Source organism: Panthera leo, chromosome B2 (genome assembly GCF_018350215.1).
Source record: "Panthera leo isolate Ple1 chromosome B2, P.leo_Ple1_pat1.1, whole genome shotgun sequence".
NCBI lineage: Eukaryota > Metazoa > Chordata > Mammalia > Carnivora > Felidae > Panthera > Panthera leo.
The window spans coordinates 148781894-148804162 of NC_056683.1; the positions used below are offsets into that span (position 1 = coordinate 148781894).

The 22269-nt window shown below is 51.1% G+C and overlaps 1 protein-coding gene and 1 long non-coding RNA gene across 2 annotated transcripts in view; one reads left to right on the plus strand and one right to left on the minus strand.

The window, feature by feature from the left end:
- The window catches only part of RPS6KA2 (ribosomal protein S6 kinase A2), a 353565-nt gene extending 344739 nt beyond the window's left edge, over positions 1-8826 (minus strand). The window contains exons 1-2 of the mRNA XM_042940277.1: positions 8686-8826; positions 4282-4341 (exon numbers count right to left, since the gene is read on the minus strand). Of these exons, the coding sequence (XP_042796211.1) occupies positions 4282-4341; positions 8686-8748 (123 nt within the window). The 5' untranslated portion in view covers positions 8749-8826. The remainder of the gene's footprint in view (positions 1-4281; positions 4342-8685) is intronic.
- Positions 4464-7568, plus strand: LOC122220596. Its single transcript, XR_006202947.1, has 2 exons — positions 4464-5747; positions 7161-7568. It is a non-coding gene; the product is annotated as an uncharacterized LOC122220596 (long non-coding RNA).
- Positions 8827-22269: the final 13443 nt, after the last annotated feature.

Genomic DNA, 22269 nt, shown 5'->3' on the forward strand with positions numbered 1-22269 from the left:
ATTTCTAATAAACTTTAACTTGATAAATGAGCGACATCTTGCAATACGAGCCGTACATGACGCCGAATGTCACATGATCCCAACTGAGCCAATGGTTCTTGAAATTCACTTTGATATACGAGTGCTTTGGATGACAAGCGTGTTCCTGGAATGAATTCTGCTCACGAACCAAGGTTTTACTCTACATACACCAATTTCCAGTATTTTTCACAGGTTGTTCTCTAAAATTAGGAACTTGCCTAAAAAAAACACCTGTGTCTAAAATACAGGGACGGGAAGGGCCACATGCACCCCAATGTTTATAGCAGCACTATCAACAATAGCCAAAGTATGGAAAGAGCCCAGATGTCCATTGGCTGATGAATGGAAAGAAGATGTGGTTATCTGTATACAATGGAGTATTACTCGGCGAGGAGAAAGAACGAAATCTTGCCATTTGCAACTACGGGGATGGAACTGGAGGGTATTATGCTAAGCAAAATTAAGAAAGACAAAGATCTTAGAACTTGGCTCATATGAGGACTTTAAGACACAGAACAGATGAACACAAGGGAAGGGAGGCAAAAATAACATAAAAACAGGGAGGGGAACAAAACCTAAGCGACTCTGAGATACAGACAACGAACTGAGGGTTGCTGGAGGGGAGGTGGGTGGGGGAGGGATTCGATGGGTGAGGGGCATTGAGGAGGGCACTTGTTGGGATGAGCACTGGGTTCTACTCCTGAAACCATCACTGCACTATATGCTAACTAACTTGGATGTAAATAAAAAAAATAAATAAGAAAATAAACTAGAACATAAAATACAGGGACGGGAGGGTGAATGATGAGGCAGGGTTGCGGGAGTCGCGGGCTGGGCGGTACCCAGGGGCCTGGCTTCTGCATCCTGGAAGGCGCCCTCTCCTTCCTGCCTCCCCACACCACACCGTTTCCCCCAGAGATTAACGAATGGGCTCCCGGGTGGTGAGGCCGGCCCCACAGGCTTCCCAGACACCTAGACTTAGTCACCTTGGATCAACTCCGCGGCGTGCACCGAAGTGAAGCATGTCGCCTGTAAACTCGGTAGGTCCTGAATGCCCACCTTTTGCCCGGCTTCGCACATGTAATGTTCACAAAGGAGACGGGGGACAGGAGCACGCACCTCACACAGCAGGTGCCTCGGACACATCCGTGGGTCATCTCTGCTCTCAGCGTGCCCTCCCAAGACTGTGAGCTGTCGCCTCTGTCCCCAGCCGCTTCCAATAATCCCTTAAAGATACAGCTGAAGAAGTGTTTCCTAACGGGATCTGCCAAGGGTTTTTTTTCTTTGGAGTTTATTGTTTTTCCCCGATTCTCAAGGGTGCCCACTTCGGAGGTGCCGAGGGAAAGGAGACCAACAGCCACCCTTCTGCACTTCTGACACAAAGTTCCTGCACCAACACCGACTTCGTGGGGAAGGAGCCCCTCTCCCTGCGGTGAGGCTTCAACACCCAGCTTCCGGCACCAACTTCCAGCCCACCTGCAATCTTTATTCTAGACCTTCCTTCAGGTTGGACAGAGCAGGAGATGAAATACAACTGAGCGAGAATCACACACGGAGATATCTGTACATGAGATATCCCAAGCGTGTTCTCTGCTTTCAATGTATGTATACGGAGAATACTCCCACGTAAAGAAGCCGTAGCAGCCAGCATGATCACAAGGTTGGGGGGTCCGGCATGCCTCCAGGGCACACGCACTTGCCTGGTCATCATTCCATGTTCGTTTTGGTTTCAAGTTTATTTACCTTGAGAAAGAGAGCGAGAGAGGAGGAGAGGCAGAGAGAGGGAGCAAGAGAACCCAAGCAAGCTCTGAGCAGTCAGCACAGAGCCCGAGGTGGGGCTTGATCTCATCAACCGTGCAATCATGGCCTGAGCCAAAATCAGCAGTCGGAGACTCAACCGACAGCCCCCCAGGCGCCCCTGAGCACCACGTTTTAACCACAGGTCGTCAATAGGTATTCTTGATTGATTGATCGATTGATTGAATGAACTGTTGTTGACTTGATTTTTTTTCCTCAATAAGATTTTCCATCGTCATACGCGTCAGGCTGGCCAAAGTGTGAGACTTTTATACTCTAATTCCCATCGTGTGTCTGCACCATCGACCCTTAACAGAGGCTGTGCAGTTACACTAGGAAGGCCAACGCGGACAAGAAAGGAAGTCCTTGCTTGTAACTGAGCATTGGACATCGGCACCCGCCTGCTGTGTGGCCGACCCTGCGTGTGGCTCCCAGCACTGGCAGAAGCCTGGGTAAACAGCTCATTGTCCCGAAATTTCTGTCTCCCACAAACAGCACCGATGTACTACGTATCAACATTACGTCCTTCAGAATACTCCTAAAATGCGTTTGGAACGGTCCTCCTTCATTTATTAACAGTCAAAGTTAAATTGATTTTCTACCATCAGGAAATGGTAATAACTTGCTGTATCGTACTTTTCCATCAGCAAAAATAACTTGAAAGAGGTTGATTGATTTTACTGCTTTTCTGCATCACGTTATCATGTGCATTTCTATCCAAAATGTTCAGGGTAAGGCAACTGGAGACTAGGAGGTCTTAGGAAACAAATATCGCTAATGATTTAAAAGACTGTCTGTTAACTGCATTGCACAACACACAATCACAGGGTCAGTTCAGCCTACCGAAAGGAACGGTCCGCACACCTGTAGCTCAGTGCCGTAGAGAGCTCCAGAACGTAACTGCTCAGTGCTCGCGTACTACACGAATCTGCCTGCAAGAAACACTTCGAAGGTTCCTGGCCATCAAACTGCCCACAGATGCCCAGCAAAGCATAAATAAAAGTGCAGTCCAGGCGCGGCTTGGTTGCTCTGAGACCCTGGGCCTTCGACCTCGTTAATGTGCAAGGAGGGCACTCCTTCCTTATTTGCACCCGTCACGGGGCGGCTATCCGTTCCCCCGGCCACCCTCTCAGGGAAGTCACTGGCTAGAAGTCCAGTGAGCCTTGGACCCCTGCAGAACTGGCAGAAACAGGGCTACACCTCCCGTCCCAGGGAGTGCAAGGGAATGCACACACCAGGCCAAATGTTGTGCTCCAGAATGCTGGAAGCTTCCTGCAAAGCCAGGAAGGGGCAGAGCCGGGCTGCCCACTCCCGGAGCGGGAACAAAAAGCACAGAACTGAAAGGCCGCCAGCTAATGACGAGGCAACTTTGTGCCCTTTGTCTTTATTTAACCAACATATTGTGTCACGTGATCACTCACCAAGCGGCACTTAGGCTTGAAACGCGGGTCGGCGCGCCCACGTTTAGACAGACGCGACACGCGGCTTTCGGCATCGGAGCAAACGATTTTGTGCAGCCGGCAACGTTCACGGATCCACCCCTCCCAGCTACCGCACCTTGCCAGCTATTTTGAAGTCGGCAGAATTGCAAATTCTACAACTTCCATGGTTCCAAGCGGAGCATCGCTGAGCCACTCAGGAAGCTGAGGCTTCTTAATGGCCTTGTCAACTCTCCGCGGCTGCAGCTGCCTGGGAGGGCACGAGGGCATTTCTTTAGCAGCGACAGACACGCGGCTGCTTACATAGAATTCCTTGCCCTCGGCTTCCGTTCACCTTTGCAGTTCAGCGCTCTGGCACCACAAGGTCCCCTATGACGCCCTTGTGGTCTGGGCTCCGTTAAGGTCGAGCGCGGTTTCCCACCGCCCGGGTCAGGCACGTGGCCCCACGCGGCGTGGAAACGAGACTGACACAGTCGGTGACACCTAATGCTCTTTGCCACTCCACGCTCCCCCCGCCCCCCGCAGGGCATCACCCTCTGCCCAACCCCCACCTCTCCTCCCAGCCTCCCCTCTGAACCCCCCTCGGCTGCTGGCCTACACCACGAGCCACCACCGGCCTGGCTCCGGGGGCAGCGCCACGTCCTCGCTCTGCTGTCCCAAACGCAGCCCCAAACGTTGCCAGAGGCTGCATTACCCACATGCCTGTCTTTAAATCCATGATCTCCCCTTGGAAAAGTCCATGCCCAACGGCTGGGACCTTTTCCTTGGCTGGTGATTTTTCTTCTCATTCCCTATGTTCTGTGTGTCCCTGTTGAGGGAAATCGACTAGAATACACACACAACCTACACCTGTGCACATAACGTGTTTGTGCAGGTGTATGTGTGCAGACACATATTTCACCACGACAACAGCTCACGGGCTATTACTTTCAAACTTCCATTGCCCCCCCACCCCACCATTCCCCCCACCCCACCATCCCCCCCCCCCCAAATAACCAGACTGGAATAAAACATGTATAGTTACTTCTTCCACGGTATCTTGTACGATGGGCTCCGAGTCCAGGTTAAGATCCTCCTCGGGGGTCTGATAACAAAGACATACACGGAAGAGAGTTAGCGTGACAACATTCTCGAAAACAGCATCACACAGGTCATCGAGACAACGGGCAAACTAGACATTCCGTATTAGTGCAAGAGGACATCTCCACCTGACTCACTGGAACCATCTGAGTAACCAGGCTACTGGGTCAGCCACGCTCACGCCACAGGCGAGAGGAGAAGCGGGTGGTTTACGGAACTCCCTGACCAGCGAGTCAGGGGCCGTGGATTCAGATGGGGCTCAGACACTGACAGAGAGAAGTTGGAAACAGAGGAGTGACAAAGGGAGGGGGTTTGGAACATTCTTTTTCGAATGGAATAAAATCACAGTCTCGGCCGAAGCTCAGAAAATGACTTAAACCAGACAGAGTGAAGTTCCTGGCCCGTAAACACATAAAGCAGAGTGTTTCTGCAGGATGAGGCCTCATCAGGAGGCTCTGGGCCTGAGCCTTGCTTAACGTGGGTCTCAGTTTCCCTACACAGGTCGGGAACATGTCCCGAGGTACCGCCGAGGGATGTGGAGCGTGTCCAGGGAACGAGCACCAGACGCCGCCCGCCCCCAAGCTGGCTGACCCGCCGCACACCCAGCTCGGCGGCTTACCTAGTGGCCATCAGATAACGTCACTGTACGAGCCAGACCAGACCGTGACCTGTCAGGGAGTCCTATATGATCTGCATTGTTCAAAAACAGGGGCTTTTCCTTTAATGCATGATGACGTCCGGGAAAGAAAGGTAACGCTTACTGCTTCGAAAGAACTCCAATAAAGGAACGCCCGGGTCAGCCAGACCCTGGGGGTGGGCTTCTGCCCCCTTCACTCAATCCCATCTCCCGTTTTCTGCCCTGCACGCCCCCCCAGGGCATGCCCTTGGCCACCCTGAACCTGCTGAAAGCAGCTACTGGGAGGCCTGCAAAAGCGATTCCCACCACGCTGCTGCTTTTTAAGGCCAGATTCTCCAGGGACTCATGGAGGGCCCGGTTTTTCATTAGCACCCGTCTCCTTGTCAATACACCTCATTAACTGGTAAAACACACGGCCCGAAACACGTGAAAACAACTCACAAAACTGCAAATACTTTCCCTCGACCGCCAGATGAACTTCCCCTGACCTATGTGCGGGGGCGAGACGTTTGTGTGAAACCCACAGCGTCCCCAGCACAGCCAGCCTCCAGCCCCACCCGGGCCAGGCCCTCGGGCTACAGATGAAAACACCAGGCCGAGGGGAGAGCGGCACCCAAGTCAGAATAAAGCTGGAATCCGGGAGCCACTTCCACTGGAAGACTGGTCATCAGTCACGTTAAATTTGTGTAAAAGCGAATCATGGAGTCACAAGCACCATACCCACAGCGGATCTTCTCCTACGAAGGGCACGGAGCTTTACATGCAAGGATCCGGTAATATTTAGTTTGGAGTTCAGAGGCCACACGTTGTCCATTTGTTCTGCCCACTTTCTTGGCATGTGACTTATTTCAATGTCATACAACATAAAACATGGACAAACTGGGAAGTAAAACCAGCTTCTGATTTCCACGGTGGATAGATTTCACGTGTGTGGGGGGGGGGGGTCCCACGGTGGATAGATTTCATCTGTAGGGGGAGGGGGGGGTCCCACGGTGGATAGATTTCACGTGGGGGGGGGTCCCACAGTGGATAGATTTCATGTGTGGGAGGAGGGGGGGTCCCACGGTGGATAGATTTCACGCACTTGGGGGGGGGGGGTCCCACGGTGGATAGATTTCACGTGTGGGGGGGGTCCCACGGTGGATAGATTTCATGTGTGGGGGGAGGGGGGTCCCACGGTGGATAGATTTCACGCACGTGGGGGGGGGGGGTCCCAAGGTGGATAGATTTCACGTGGGGGGGGGGTCCCACAGTGGATAGATTTCATGTGTGGGAGGAGGGGGGGGGGGTCCCACAGTGGATAGATTTCACGTGTGTGTGGGGGTCCCACGGTGGATAGATTTCATGTGTGGGGGAGGGGGGGTCCCACGGTGGATAGATTTCACGTGCGTGGGGGGGGTTCCCACGGTGGATAGCTTTCATGCGTTGGGGGGGTCATAGGTTTCCCCAGGACCCAGAGGACCTCAGGACCAATTCTTCTGGTTCAATCTTTCCAGAAAAAGCTCTGATTTTCTGGGTTCCAGAGAAATAGGACTGGATGCTCTATTTTAACAAACATACTGTGTATGGTATAAACCATCCTAAAACATTTACCTGGGAAGCAGGAAGAAAATTTTATCAAATTTTTGTGATTTGCTGCTGCACATACATCAACTCAAAGACTTTTAAATTATCCTCTAAAGGGGGTGGCAAGGCAGTGGTGTCTATGACCTTTTTTTTTAATGTTTTTTTATTTTTGGGAGAGAGAGCTCAAGCAGGGGAGGGGCAGAGAGAGAGGGGGACAGAAGATCCGAAACGGGCCCTGTGCTGACTGCAGCGAGCCCAGCGTGGGGCTGGAACGCGTGAAGGGTGAGATCATAACCTGAGCCAAAGTCGGCACTCAACCAACTGAGCCACCCAGGAGTCCCTATGACGTATTTTTTAAATAACATGAGTATAGGGGCGCCTGGGTGGCTCAATCGGTTAAGCACCCGACTCTCAATTTCATCTCAGGTAGTGATCTCACGGTTCGTGGGTTCAAACCCCACATCGGGCTCTGAGCTGACAGTGGGGAGCCTGCTTGGGATTCTCTCTGTCTCTACCCGTCCCCCATCCACGCTGTCTCTGTCTCCCTCCAAATAAATAAATAAGCTGAAAAGAAAATAACACAGGTATATTCATTGCTGGTCCATTTCAATCGATTTCAGAAATAACACCAGCTGCTCCCTGGAGCCCTGGTCACCGGCCGGATGCCCAGTCCGGAGCCTGGCGAGGATGTCTGCCGAGCCCCTCCACTTCCTCACTCCTGCCCTTCCTCGGCCCCCCAAATGTAAGTGAGAGAGAGGCTCTTTCTAAGGCACGGTCTTCAACGCCAAGAACACCATCACGTGCACACAGAACAGTCAGTGACCACAAAGAGCTGTGGGATGTCCTCTCTTGAGGCTTAGCTAGTTGTCACCAGCAGCGACGGCAACGTTGTTCCATCAAAAAAATAGGCTGACTATCTATGCCGTGCCCAACCGTGTCTGTGGAACATCAACAGACTGCAAGCATTACATTAGCTTGGCTCCCCCAAAAAGCATTAAATACAAAATATTAAATACATTCTCTTCTAACACGGAATCTCTCATTCGGTTTAAAATTACGTGAATGTCTCCACAGAGAGTGCGTAATATCAAAACAAATAACATTTAAGAGAAGAATTTATAGACCTGACGCTGAGATGGGGGATAAGGCAAAAATTAAAGCTTGCATTTTGTAAACATTTAGTAAGTTAGCAATCTGCCACGGGTGAAAGCAATTTGAGTAGCTAGGAGCAGTACAGGTAAGTCTCATTATTCAGTAGGTACGTCTAATAATTCAAAACTTTGAGAAACTTGAGCCTCACAGAAAAATGTACCTTGAGCATCCATAATTCAAATTAAGGAAATCGAATTCCATGGAACAGGCTTCCAGAGAGTTCCACGTCCCTAGGGAAGCCCGTAGTCAAACAGTGGCAGAGGTGCTGCCTCCCAGCCAGCCCTGGGGAGGGGGCCACGGACCCTTTCATTTCATTATCTCTTCTCTTTATTTGTTTTGGTTTTTTTGTTTTTAACTTTATTTTTTATTTGTTAAAATTTACACCCAAATTAGTTAGCATATAGTGAACCAAAGATTTCAGGAGTAGATGCCCCAATGCCCCTCCCCGTTTAGCCCATCCCCCCCCTCCCACAACCCCTCCAGCAACCCTCAGTTCGTTCTCCAGATTTATGAGTCTCTCTTTCCTCTTTATTCGAACGCACGGGCTATTAACACTGCATGATCTTCCTGCCTTCTGTTTCTTAAGTCACCACAGTTTGGCTTTCTGGCTCAGCCTAGACTGCAGCAAATGGAATTCTTACAACGTAAAGCCACTTGTTGAAGGAAAACCAAACTGATGCAGATGAGTCGGGAAGCCTGTGAAGACTTCAAGAAGCATCCCGAAGTTTGGTTTAAGGGCGACAATTTTTTTCTTCACCACGTTAGCTCTCACGCGTACATTTGCACCACACTCGGTGCCCCGTGGTGGGGTGGGGGGTGGGGGGCACGTATACACACACACATTTGCAGGACTCTACATCCACAGCTCCACACGCACTCAACACCCAGCCTTCTGTCACCCAATAGTCCCCAGCGAATAAGCATCCCTTCTGTTAAACACGCACTCAGTCCTAAGTGAGGCTTTTTCAGGACTCACCCCTCTCTGGGACTCACCTCGATTTCCATGGGCTCCACCTCGATCTTCTTCCATAGTTCCAGCAACTGTGCGATCGGCATTTCTTACAACTTTCCTTTCCCTCCGATCAAGTACTGACGGTAAGGAAAAAGACCAGCAGAGGCACAGAACAGCGCAGAGAGGCGGGCAGACAGACAGTCGGCGCCCGGGCAGAGGCAGGCACCGTGGGGAGAGGGTCCCGGGGGGGGGGGGTGGGCAGGGGTCTGCAGTACGGCTGAGCGGTGAGTCTGATGCCCTCCCAGGCCGGGCTCCGCTGCTGGGCTGTGGGGCTCTGTGCTGGGCTGTGCTGGGCTGGGCTGCTCTGTGCTGTGCTGCTCTGGGCTGGGCTGGGCTTCTCTGGGCTGCTCCAGGTGGCGCTGGGCTGCTCTGGGCTGGACTGGGCTGTGCTGGGCTGTGCTGAGCTGGGCTGGGCTGGACTGGGGCTGCGCTGGGCTGGGCCGGGCCGACGACCAGAGCAGACAACCTCGGATCTGCACCAGCAGCCTCAGATCGGTTCCCGGCCTCGCCCCTCCCCCTTGCACCGCCACTCCCTCCTTCCCTGCCCCCACTATTTTACCTTAATTGGCTCTAAATGATGGGTGCAAGTTGGGGCTGAGGATGCCGCTGCCATAGAAACTGCATAGCAACCGGGCGCTGGGAAGAGGGGAGGCGCGGAGGGGGCCCTGCGGCAGGCTCTGCCCTTCTCCCTCCCGGCGCGCCACACACTCGCGCGCGCGCGCACACGCACACCCTTACACACACGCACCCCTTCCTTTGCCCGCCACCCCCTAAGCCCCAGGAGGCCCCGTGAGCCGGGCACCAGGCCGCCAGGCAGGAAGCCGGATGCAACGGGCAGCTTCTCCTGCGCGAATATTGAAGAAAATTCTCGCCTCCGGGAACCGCTGCGGACCCGGCGGCCCGAGCAGCGTCCCCTCCCCCCACCCCGCGATACCTCCGGGCCGCCCGCCCTGCCCCCTCCCGAGCGCTGGGACCCCCCCCCCCACACACACACACCCGGGGCGCGGCCCGTGACCGCACAGGGCGCCCCTGCGGGTTCCAGCCACGCGGCGGCCCGGCGGTCCCCGAGCGCGGACAGGACGGGTGCGGGAGTAAACAGGATCCGTGGGCGTCGGAACGGGGTTTGGGGGCAGGAAGACGAAGTCAGACAGTGTGGTGTCAGTCGTTCACCAAGTTCCAGGAAGAATGTGGCGCGTCGCGCACATGTTCCCGTTTAACTTCCACCTAACGTGGACTTAGCCACCCAATTTCACAGATGAGAGCGCCCTGGGGCTCCCAGGGAAGGACTCGCCCCAAGGCCCCCGCCCACTGCGCAGGCCCGGAACTGCGGACGGGGACCCCAGCGTCTAGACAGGGGTCACCGGGGGAACACCTTTCCAGGGGACATTTCCGTCCCCAGCTCCTTCTCCTTCCCTCTCCTTGCTTCTGTCTTACTCCATTTCTGCCCTCGAGTGAAGGGCATTCAGCTCCCAGACCCTGAATGCTCATCTCACCTTTGCTTCCCTCTTTGGGGAAAACAGTGTTAAAGTCTAATGCGACAGAGTGTTGCTTCCGGAGTCGTTGATGTTTGAGAAAAACATCCAAGAAAAAGGCTTACTGCTTCCAAAACTTAGCAATCCCTTTGTCTTTTTCGTCTTTATAAAATCACTAAGAAATCCACTCGATGACAAAACACACACACACCCCACCGAACTAGCCCAAATCCCAGATACTTTGCAATTCAGAGCTAAAAGAATAGAGCCAGAGTCAACGGAAGAGGCTCCATCCTATTCTGTGTTGATTTGTGAGTCACTTTCTCTTTGTACGAAATCAGCCCAGCGAGGATCTTGAGAATTAAGTCCATTCAAAATAAAAATAATAATGTTGTTTGTTTTCAAAGTCGACATTCGCTAGTAGAGTGAAGGGTTCCAGTGGGTTCATCATAATATAAGGTCATTTATAACAGAACATAATATATAAGAGGCTCACAGACTGATAACGTGAAATGGTATTTATGTAACAACAATAGGGAAATGGTTGACCTAAAAAACAGCGCTGACGAGATGTCAAGATCTTTTCATCTGAGGAACTGAAAACATGAAGCCCCTGAAAGCGGTGGGGAGGGAAGTGGAATTGAATTCCTCATTGGGTGTTCCTGAAACTTGTACTTTCCGGAATTTTCCACAGGCCCTTTCATCTGGGGGAAGGACTATGGAGGGAAAGAAGTGAGTTGGGACCAGCCTCTGGCCCCTGTGCTAGAACCTTACCACAATCAGCTGTCACCAAACACAAAAGAGCTATTATTCAAGGCATAGTTTAGGAATTGCTGAAACTAACCTATGCAAATGTGGCACCGATAAAGGGGCTGAACCTCGTTTAGCTGCTTCACAGGAGCCAGAGGCCCTGGAGGGATCCGAGAGTTTACATAATCTGGGAGCTCTGGAATCACTTCTCCGCGCTTAATCGCTCCCTCCTGAAGCACCCAAGATTATTACCGAGAAACGAACAACCACCTCAGTGAATCACCTCGGCACTGGTTTCTCAGCGCGTGTCACTCCCCTGGGACTCCGTGCCCAGACACGGCGCCAGGCGCACTGGACAGAGAACAGAGAGGACCGTGAAGCAGACTGCGAGACCGAAACGCAGAGTCAGATAGAAAAGACAACTTTAAAAAAAGCGCACCAATCCAGGAAAAGCGTCGGCCGCATCTGGAAGGGCTCGCACTGCAATTAGGAAGCGTGGACGATTAGAGAAGAGAAAGGCAAGTTTTCTGAAGGGAAAGGATGGTTTTATCTAAATGCCTAAAAAGATAAAGCTTCAAATAAAGGACTCAAGAAATCACGAGTGCCAGGGAAGCGTGTCCAACTAAATCCCAAGAAAACTCGAACAGCTTTCTCAACAGGAACACCACCTCAAAAAGCTGATCTCCAGGAACGCCACCCACAAGCCTCAGTTTCCAAGAAGAGAAGGCAGTTGAAGAGTACTTGCTGAAATGAGTCTTTCGTGAAGCCAACCCTATGGACTAAAAGCAGTATTTCAAGAGACCCTGGCCACGGAATCATCGTGAAATTGTAGCCGGGGCGCAGGGACCCACGAGCACCTGGTCCCGGGGCCCCAAACACACCAGGTTCCCAAAGGCAGAGAAAGGAGTGATGGAGAAACAGGAAAGGGACTGATTTCAGGGAGGCCAGCTCCGGAAGACAGCAGACTGGCGTCTCAAGGACCGTCTCCAAAGTGCCGAAAATACTTGCAGGTGTATTCGAGGAGAACGTGGGGCAGAGGTGGGTCTGTGCAGGTGGGCAGTGAAGGTCAAAGGCAGCTTGTCTCCCAGTGATCCCGGCTGGTCCTTCTGGCTCAGCTCGGTCCTGATGCTCGAAGGGGTAGTTTCGGTTCCACCAGGAGATCCTTTGCCCTCAAGGGCCCTCGCCCCAAGCCAAGAGACCAGCTGGAAGGAAGAACCGACAGGGAAGCGTGAGGTCAAAGGGGAGGCAGCCTCAGTCCTCTCTCAACATGAGAGGTGTGGACTGGCACCAAGCTCACTGAAATGTGGCCCCATGAAAAGTCACTCTCCTGAGTAAATGAAACCAGGAGAACTCCATGTGTCCACCGCCCTGGAAGGAAGGAGAGGTGGGCGGGAGAGAGCCCATTCAGCCTGTGGGTCTCCGCTACCAAATCCTCCCGAGAAGAGAAGTGGGAATCGGGAAATCTGATTCGGGCCCCATTCTGCAACTAAGACCCAACTTGTCTGAAGTTCATTTTCTCATCAGAAATAGTGCGTGTGATTATGGGGCAGGATCCGAGAGAAAGGACCCCGGCTGACTCCGAGGCATCCGGTGCTTGAGGAGATGATAAGGCTTCCGTGCTGTGATGGGCATGTTTAAATGACCCACACGGTTTATCCGAGGCCGTTGCATTTTGCAAGTTGATACATTGGAAGGGTTTGGTAAAACGAAGAGAAGTACTAATTTTCCTAGGGGAGTGATCACTGGCCTGGGCGTTTCCAATCTCCAGAATGTCACAAAACCTTTCCAGACCCTCGAAACCAAATTAATTTTAACAAGACGCATGCTATCCGTTGTTAGGGGGCTGTGTTTTCCCCCATTCCCAAGTCCACATGGCATGATCCTAAGCCTAGCGCCTCAGGATGTGACTTTATTTGGCAATCAGGTCTTTGTAGCGTTAACCTTCCAAATAAATCTACCAGTGACTCCGTCAGCCAAAGACGGGTTTACTCGGGAATAAAGGAGAATTGCCACCTGGGACAATGAGCTCTGGCCAAACCCTAGGGGATTCTGGAGGACAAAGGAGAGGCACACTTCTTAGCGGAGGAAAGGAGTAAGTGGGCGGGCTGTCGTAAACTGAAGGTCCACCGGGAGTCGGCAGAAGTGTGGCGGCTTCTCATTGGCTGAGCAGTCGAGGGATGAGGAAGCGGGTGGGGTAATAGTGTCCGCGTGCAAGGTCAAGTCCATGTAGGGTCTGGTCTGCCTCTTCCTGTTGGGTCTACAACTACTAGCTCAAACCGTAGGGCGTGAGAACGCCCCCACCCGACCTCCCCACTCCATTTTAGTGAGGTTCCGGTCAAGTAGTTGTAGTCAGCTAAGGTGAGATCACACTGGAGTAGGTGGGTCCTCACCCACGGCAGCTGGTGTCCCTCTGAATGGGGAATGTGGACACAGAGGCACCCACGGGGAACACCGTGGAAGGTGGAGTTCTGCCACCAGCCCGGGAGCCTCCAGCAGCAGGGAGGGCGGCCCGGATCTGCCTGCTCCTTCAGAGGGAGCACGGCCCTGCCGATGCCCGGATCCTGGGCTCGCAGCTTCCAGAACCACAAGGCAGCGAGTTTCTCTCGGGGAGGCCACGCCGTCTGTGGTCCTCTGTCATGGAGGCCCAAGCAAACACACACCGGAGAATGAGGAGAGACTGTACTTATTCAGAAAGCACGGTGCATGCCACAGGAACCAGAGGCCCAAAGAAAACTGCTGCTTAGAGACCCCAGTCTGCATCTTCCTTCCATGGGGACTGGCCAGGGCACAGGGGACGTCGCTTTAGTTGGCGGCTAACAGGCTTCCAGAAGCCACTTTACATACTAACATGCTGCAGCCCGTCCAGAAAGACACAAAAGGTCGTTGGAATCCAAATCAGCCCCTTTGGCGGGAAATACCCCAGGCCCCATCTCCAACACAACAGAGTCGTGACTCACTGAGCCATAACAGCAGCTTTTTTCCAAAAGAAATCATTCACAAGGAAGAAAAAAAAAGGCCGAGAACAGAGTAAACCGCGTCTCTTCACCATGAAAAGTAAATTATAAGCTAGGAGAACATTTTTAAAGAAGGAGCTATTGTCCTGCAGCTAATTTTTCATCTCATGGGTGAGGAAGGTCGATGTGACCGAGCCCCGTGATGTCTTGGCCGCCACCAGCTGGGCCCCAGGTCTCCCTGCGTGTCCCGAAGGTGTCTCCCGCAGGGACACACACGGCCCTGACAAATACCTACCGATCACGTGAACCTCACACCTGAGATAAGAAAGAACACACACACACACACACACACACACACACAATATGGAAGGACATAAAAATGATAACACATCTACATTTACCTTTGCAGCTCCCTCATCGTATTTGCCCACCTATAACACTTCCCAGAAGTTAGCACAATCTTGTTTAAAAAAAAAAAAAAAGCCTGCATGGTGTTTAGCAGCTTTCCCGGCGGGGAGGCTTATAACTCACTGGTCCTGCGGGGAGATCGTGAGACAAATGCTGAACCCCTCCGATTCAGCGAATCAGAATGTATTTATTTAAATTAAATACATTTGGCTTCAAGCCAAACCTATTTGCTCCAAAATTTATCTCAGATCTCACGAGGCCAATCATATAGCCCCTCAACTAACACACACGAACAAAACGCGGTCTGGAAGATGCTGCCTTTGCCATTTTCTCAAAGCCATACCTCATCTGAGAGACACTGGCTGGGGCACCCCGGGGCCCCTCTGTTAGCACTCAGGTGAGCAGGGGTGCCTGCGTGGCTCAGTGGGTGAAGCATCCCACTCTTGATTTCGGCTCAGGTCATGGTGTCACTGTTCCTGAGATCAGAAACTTGGGGCACCTGGGTGGCTCAGTTGTTTGAGCGTCCGACTTCGGCTCAGGTCACGATCTCTCGGTATGTAAGTTCGGGCCCTGTGTTGGGCTCTGTGCTGACAGCTCAGAGCCTGGAGCCTGTTTCGGATTCTGTGTCTCCCTCTCTATCTGCCCCTCCCCCGCTCTCACTCTGCGTGTGTGTGTGTGTGTGTGTGTGTCAAAAATAAATAAACCTTAAAAAATATTTTTTAAAGATAAACCTTATCTTGTTAGGAAAATGTAAGAACAGAATGGTTGAGCTCATCTTGACACGTAGTCTTGAGAAAACAAATAGTATTTTCATGAAGTGCTTGACTCAAGGAATGATTAAGACAGTAAAAATGACAGGCTTACCCATTTCTACATGGATGTTTGAGATATGAGCAGAATTATACAGAGCAAAGGCATGGAAAGATACCCCTTAGGGTACTAGACCAATGAAACTAACAGCCTGCTGCTAACAAAGCAAACCTGTGTCCTCTCACTTGCCCTGGTTGATCTGGAAGAGTGCATTAACATTCCTTTTATGCAAAGGTGAACTGGGATCCACGCACAGGGTCCGCTCGCCCCAGAAACCCGCACGGCTAGGTAGCGGGCAGAACCAGGGTGACCCCTTTCGAGGCTGGGATTGTCAGGGAGCTTGGAAGACCCCGAGAAAGCACCAGCTGGAAGACGGGCTTGGCCAGAAGCCACACTAGTCAGGAGCCAAATGACAGTCCCCGCCTGGTGGAGAATGGAGCTGTCCTGTGTGCAGGTGCCTGTACAGCTTCACTGTGCGGTCACTGTCACCCCTGTGCGAGCAGTGGGAGTGTTTCCTAACAGAAAGCAAAGCGCTGACACAATCCTGGAAGAGAAGTCACATCGCGTTCACCAGAACACCCGACGGAGACCTGAAGGAGCTCAGAGCTCAATAAATGATAATCAGTTAGTTGCTAAGGGAATTTTACAAGGCGTCCACAAAACACGTTGATTTGGGAAGAGGGAATGCTACAGAATTGTCGAGTGGTCTTTCTCCCCTCTGACTTGATTCTTGGTTTTTTTTTTTAATTTTATTTTTTATTTTTTACAATGTACATCCAAATTAGTTAGCATCTAGTGCAAGGATGATTTCAGGAGTAGATTCCTTAGTGCCCCTCCCCCATTTAGCCCATCCCCCCTCCCACCCATAACCCCCTCAGTTTGTTCTCCATATTCAGGAGTCTCTTCTGTTTTGTCCCCCTCCTTGTTTTTATATTATTTTTGCTTCCCTTCCCTTACGTTCATCTGCTTTGTCTCTTAAAGTCCTCATATGAGTGAAGGCATATGATTCTTGTCTTTGACTAATTTCACTTAGCATAATACGCTCCAGTTCCATCCACGTTGTTGCCAATGGCAAGATTTCATTCTTTTTGATTGCCGAATAATACACCATTGTGTATATAAACCACATCTTCTCTATCCATTCATCCATCGATGGACATTGGGACTCTTTCCATACTTTGGCTGTTGTCGATAGTGCTGCTATAATCATGGGGGTGCATGTGTCCCTTCAAAGCGCACACCTGTATCCCGTGGACAAATGCCTAGTAGTGCAATTGTTGGGTCATAGGGTGGTTCTATTTTTAGTTTTTTTGAGGAACCTCCAGACTGTTCTCCAGAGTGGCTGCACCAGCTTGCATTCCCGTTGACTTGATTCTTTAACCATCCAAGTAAAACAGCTTGCCAGCAGGTGACTCCTCTGTCCTTCACTCCACAGGGGCAGGACGTCTTATCCTGGACGTCTCTGCAGTCAAGCAAAGTGCTTAGTTCACAGTTAGTCTTCGGTCCAGTCTTTGCTAAACGGAGGGATATTTGAGGCTTCAGAGGGGTAGGAGTGGCAGAGGGAGACAAAAAATCGTGTGCAGGACCAACGAGACCTGTGCATTGATCTGAGCGCTTTGATTATGGACTTTGCCAAAGTGATATGAGCAGAAGAGTGAGGGGGTTTTGCCCTACTTTTGAGTGTAAAATCTATACGATCAATACTGACCGTATTAATACAAATCCTGTTAAAGAATCATCATGGCAGGGCATTAAAAAAAAAAAAAAGCAAATGCCCCTTTGGTATTACTGGGCTAGTTTTTTAAGAATAATTTATCCTGGGGTGACTGGGTGGCTCAGTCGGTTAAGCGCCCGACTTCAGCTCAGGTCATGATCTCACAGTCTGTGAGTTCGAGCCCTGCGTCGGGCTCTGTGCTGACAACTCAGAGCCTGGAGCCTGCTTCAGATTCTGTGTCTCCCTCTCTCTCTGCCCCTCCCCTGTTCATGCTCTGTCTCTCTCTGTCTCAAAAATAAATAAAAACAATTAAAAAAAAAAGAATAATTTATCCTACCTTTGAATCCTCAGACTAATTTTGGATGAAGCTGTGTGCACTTCTTGTAAGGGTAAAAAGTCTTGGGAAAAGTCCATTCTGTTCCTCCCCCAAGTCTCCAGGGGACCCCTCCTTTTTTAGAGCTCCTGGGCCCAATCCCCTCCCCACCCCCACCTCCCACACAACACCCACACAACACCCAGCAGCTCTCAGACAGCAGCAGGCTGTCGGAGATTTCAAGCCAGTTCCGGCACAGTCTGCCCAGAGACAGCATCAGACCCCATAGGTGAGGGCTCAGTCCTGCAAGACCGCCCCTGTCCCCACCGCAGACTTAGGTCACCAGGCGCCAGGCACAGGCTGTTTCCTGGGCTTCTGACCCACAGGACACAGATCGGAGGTTCGAGAGGCCATGGACTCGCTAGAGCGGCTCGCAGAACTCAGGGGAACTCGGGTTTGCCAGCTTATCTTACAGGATATGGCACAGGATACAAATCAGCCACCAGATGAAGAGATGTGTGGGGTGAGGTCCTGCACTAAGGAGCTTCTACCCTCCTGGAGCTGGAGGTCTGGCTCAGGGGCATGTGGAAGGATGCTGGTAAGCGTGGGAGCTCTCCAGAAAAATGCCCAAACACCTGACCTCGTGAGTTTTTACAGCAGACTCATCACACCCACCCACCCTCTGCCCACCCACCCACCCTCTGCCACGATTGACCAAGCCGTTGGCCATTGGCTGACTCACCCTCCAGCTCCTCTCCCCTCTCAGGAGCGAGGTCGGGGTTTAGGGCTTGAGGTGGGAAGGACCGGTGCCACCCTCCAGTCACATGACTGCTATTACAAGTGGAACAGTGAGAGGCTGAATAAAAGAAAATGAGTTTGTGCTGTTCTTTCCAGCTACTCTAGTTGGTCCCCAGAAGGCAGCATCCACAATGTGGTTAAAATTGATGGTTATTGAAATCCGCATCCCCTCTCCTTGTAGGCCTGCCCCTACCCTAACCCTAACCCCGCAAACTGACCCGCCAGAGCCCTGAACGCTGGGACAACAACAATCCCCCATTTCTGGCAATGATTTCGTTTCGTTACGCATCTTCCCAGACCCGGATTCCTTCCCTACAGAAACACTGAAGTCTTAGCTATTCCAAAGAAGCCAGATCGCCCTTCTGACGTGTTTATCTCATCCAGCTTTTCTGTTAGAGGGCTTGATTTTCTTTAAAAACAGCCTTTGGTCTCCTGTTTCTCAAGTCTGTTTTCTTCCCCGCAGCTGATTACCGCAGTCTTCTAGATGGCACTTCCGTCAGCAGAGAGAGCTCGCCTGGACTTTTTCTTCTCCGGTAAAAATAGATGTTTTCTGATTGGAGCTCGTGGCGTTTCCTCTGCATTGCCACGTGCCGGGCCCTTATGCATATAAATCTTGGCTCTCTCTTAGGAACATTCTCTAAGTGAACTCCTGAAAAGCCAGGAGAGAGGGCAGACCATCCATTTCTTGTGACCTCTAGATCCTGTGTCGCTGATGATCTGGCGGGCCGTCTGGGGACGGAGGAGTAAGACACGATACAGGTCAGCAAGCCTTCCTCCGGGAAGCGGGGCGGGCGAGGGACTCGAGATGTCGGCTGGAGTCTGGCCAGGACGTCTCCACCGAGGCCGGCGTGACCCGTGTGAACACGGGGCTCGGGTGCCTGGCCTCTGTCTGTGTCTGCCTCCTCGACCACCACAAAGTCACCAGGCCCCAGAGGGACCGCTCTGGTGATACCAAGAGGAGCCACGCTCACTGGAAACCGCAGAGCCTTCCCTCCCGTGGGCGGGGGGTGGGGGGGGGGGGGAACGGGGGGACGCGTGGGGAGGACACTTTCCCTGCACAAGGGCTGAGCCTGTGTGTGGCCACCAGAATGCCGGTGCCCCCAAGGAACAGGCTGGGACTGCAGCCGCTTTCCGTCAGCCCGTCCGTCCACCTGAATGTTTCGAACCTGTTAGATGCCCTCAGTAACCAAGGAGGGTGGGTGGGCAGAGCGGCTTCGAGCAGGCCTTGCTCATCATCACGACAGAAGGAGGATTGATGCAAGGAAGTCTCTGGGCCCCTCTAGTACTTAACGTGTGAACACTGTTTATGTGCACAGGTGCCTCTCCGCGTGGCCTGGGTATAACCATCTGCACAGATAGACAAATTCCCTGTCTAGGGCACATCGGGGCGGGAGGGGACCGACAGGAAACACGTAAATCGGTACCGTGTCGTACGTCGCGTGATGATCGGGAAGGGGGACAGGGCCCTCGGGAAGAAAAGTCGTGTGAAGTCTCCTCGGAGGGGGTGAGAGGCCTTCTGGGTGGGGCGATGCGGGCAGATAGCAGGTGCAGACGCCTGAAGGTGTAACGGGGCACACGCTTGGGCGCGTCTAGGGCAGGTACTGGGAGTGCACTCGGGTGCATACTCAGGCGTGTACTGGGCATATATACAGGCAGGCGTGTGTGGACTAGTAGAAGAAACATAAAAGAGGCAGTGTGGCTCGTGTAGAGCAAACAGGAGTGAAAATAGGAAGCGTTAAGGAAGAAATTCTTACAGAGAACAGACCGTCGGACCCACCTTTTAAAACACAGCCTGGTAAAAATGTTTTCCAGCATTGTTACACCCTCAAAATCATTTTATTTTATTTTTTAATTTTTTTTAACGTTTATTTATTTTTGAGACAGAGAGAGACAGAGCATGAACGGGGGAGGGGCAGAGAGAGAGGGAGACACAGAATCGGAAGCAGGCTCCAGGCTCTGAGCCATCAGTCCAGAGCCCGACGCGGGGCTCGAACTCACGGACCTTGAGATCATGACCTGAGCCGAAGTCGGACGCCTAACCGATTGAGCCACCCAGGCGCCCCCTCAAAATCATTTTAAATTCCTATGGAACATTCCACTCCGTTGACCTACCTTGATCTTTCCCTACAAATGAGTGTTTTTGCTTCACTGAACATCTCTGTGCATAGAGCTTTTGCGCCGTGGACAGGAACATTGTTACTGTGTGTGCCATTACAATACTACAATAAAGGGGCGCCTGGGTGGCTCCTAAGTGTCCGACTTCAGCTCAGGTCATGATCTCATGGTCCGTGAGTTCTAGCCCCGCATCAGGCTCTGTGCTGACAGCTCAGAGCCTGGAGCCTGCTTTGGATTCTATGTCTCCCTCTCTCTCTGACCCTCCCCCGTTCATGCTCTGTCTCTCTCTGTCTCAAAGATAAATAAATGTTAAAAAAAAACAAAAGTTTAAAATAAAAAAAAATACTACAATAAAATAATTTTTAATACGAAGTTCATCTTACAAAGAGGAAAAGTGAGCTTTGCTTACTGGGCAATTTTAGAAGCGGCCTGAAAGATCGTTGTGACTCAAACATATTTTCCGTGTTGAGCTATTTTCATGAAAGTGGATATAAAAGCTGTAAAAGGACTGACTTTTTGACATGAGTAGACTAAACAATATGCTACGTTCCTGGCTAGGAAACCTGAAAGGTGCAAGCATATATATTCCACAAAATTGACTTTAATGTTCCCGTTGACGACCACCAAAATCCAATTGTGATTTAGAACTTGAGAAAATAAGCAAGAGTTTAAAACTAACCGAAGAAAGAACCAAAAGGATAACAGGAACAATCCTTGCTCTATCGGACGTAACACACACGTGAAAGGCACGTTGTGCAAAGAGCAGCACAAAATACACACATACGTGAGTGGGAGGGAGTCGTCCAATGAGTGACTGCAGAAAATGCACACGGGCTTAAGGTACAATAGAAAAGAACTGCTCTCGGGAGGATTTGGTAGTGGAGACCCATGGGGTGAATGGGCTCTCCCCCGCCCCCCCTTCCTTCCTTCCAGGGCAACGGACACACCGAATGTGTCCTGTTTTCCTGCCGGTTCTTCCTTGCAGCTGGTCTCTTAGCTCAGGGTGAGGGCCCTGAGGGCAAAGCATCTCCTGATGGAACCTAAGCTTTGAAATGGGAGCTACGATTATTGATACTAGACTTTCTTTTCGGGGCAGTGGCGGGGGGGGGGGGGGGGCTAGATTTCTTAAAATTAATTTATTTATTTTTTAATTTATGTTCAAGTTAGTTAGCATATAGTGCAACAATGATTTCAGGAGTAGATTCCATAAGCCCCTTACCCATTTAGCCCATCCCCCCTCCCATAAACCCTCCCATAACCCCCTCAGTTTGTTCTCCATATTTAAGAGTCTCTTATGTTTTATCCCCTTCCCTGTTTTTATATTATTTTTGCTTCCCTTCCCTTACGTTCATCTGTTTTGTCTCTTAAAGTCCTCATAGGAATGAGGTCATACAATATTTGTCTTTCTCTGACTTACTAATTTCACTTATAATACCCTCTAGTTCCATCCACGAAGCTGCAAATGGCAAGATTTCATTCTTTTTGATTGCTGAGTAATACTCCATTGTATATATATACCACACCTTCTTTATCCATTCATCCATCGATGGGCATTTGGCTATTGTCGATAGTGCTGCTATAAACATGGGGGTGCATGTGTCCCTTCGAACAGCACACCTGTATCCCGTGGATAAATGGCTAGTAGGGCAATTGCTGGGTCATAGGTAGTTCTATTTTTAGTTTTTTGAGGAACCTCCATACTGTTCTCCAGAGTGGCTGCACCAGCTTGCATTCCCACCAACAGTGTAAAAGAGATCCTCTCTCTCCGCATCCTTATCAACATCTGTTATTTCCTGAGCTGTTAATATTAGCCATTCTGACAGATGTCAGGTGGTATCTCATTGTGGTTTTGATTTGTATTTCCCTGATGATGAGTGATGTTGAGCCTTTTTTCATGTGTCGGTTGGCCATCTGGATGTCTTCTTTGGAGAAGTGTCTACTCATGTCTTTTGCCCATTTCTTCACTGGATTATTTGATTTTTGGGTGTAGAGTTTGGTAAGTTCTTTACAGATTTTGGATACTAACCCTTTATCTGATATGTCGTTTGCAAATATCTTCTCCCATTCCGTCGGTTGCCTTTTAGTTTTGCTGATTGTTTCCTTCGCTGTACAGAAGCTTTTTATTTTGGTGAGGTCTCAGTAGTTCATTTTTGCTTTTGTTTCCCTTGCCTCCGGAGATGTGTTGAACAAGAAGTTGCTGTGGCCAAGATCAAAGAGGTTTTTGCCCGCTT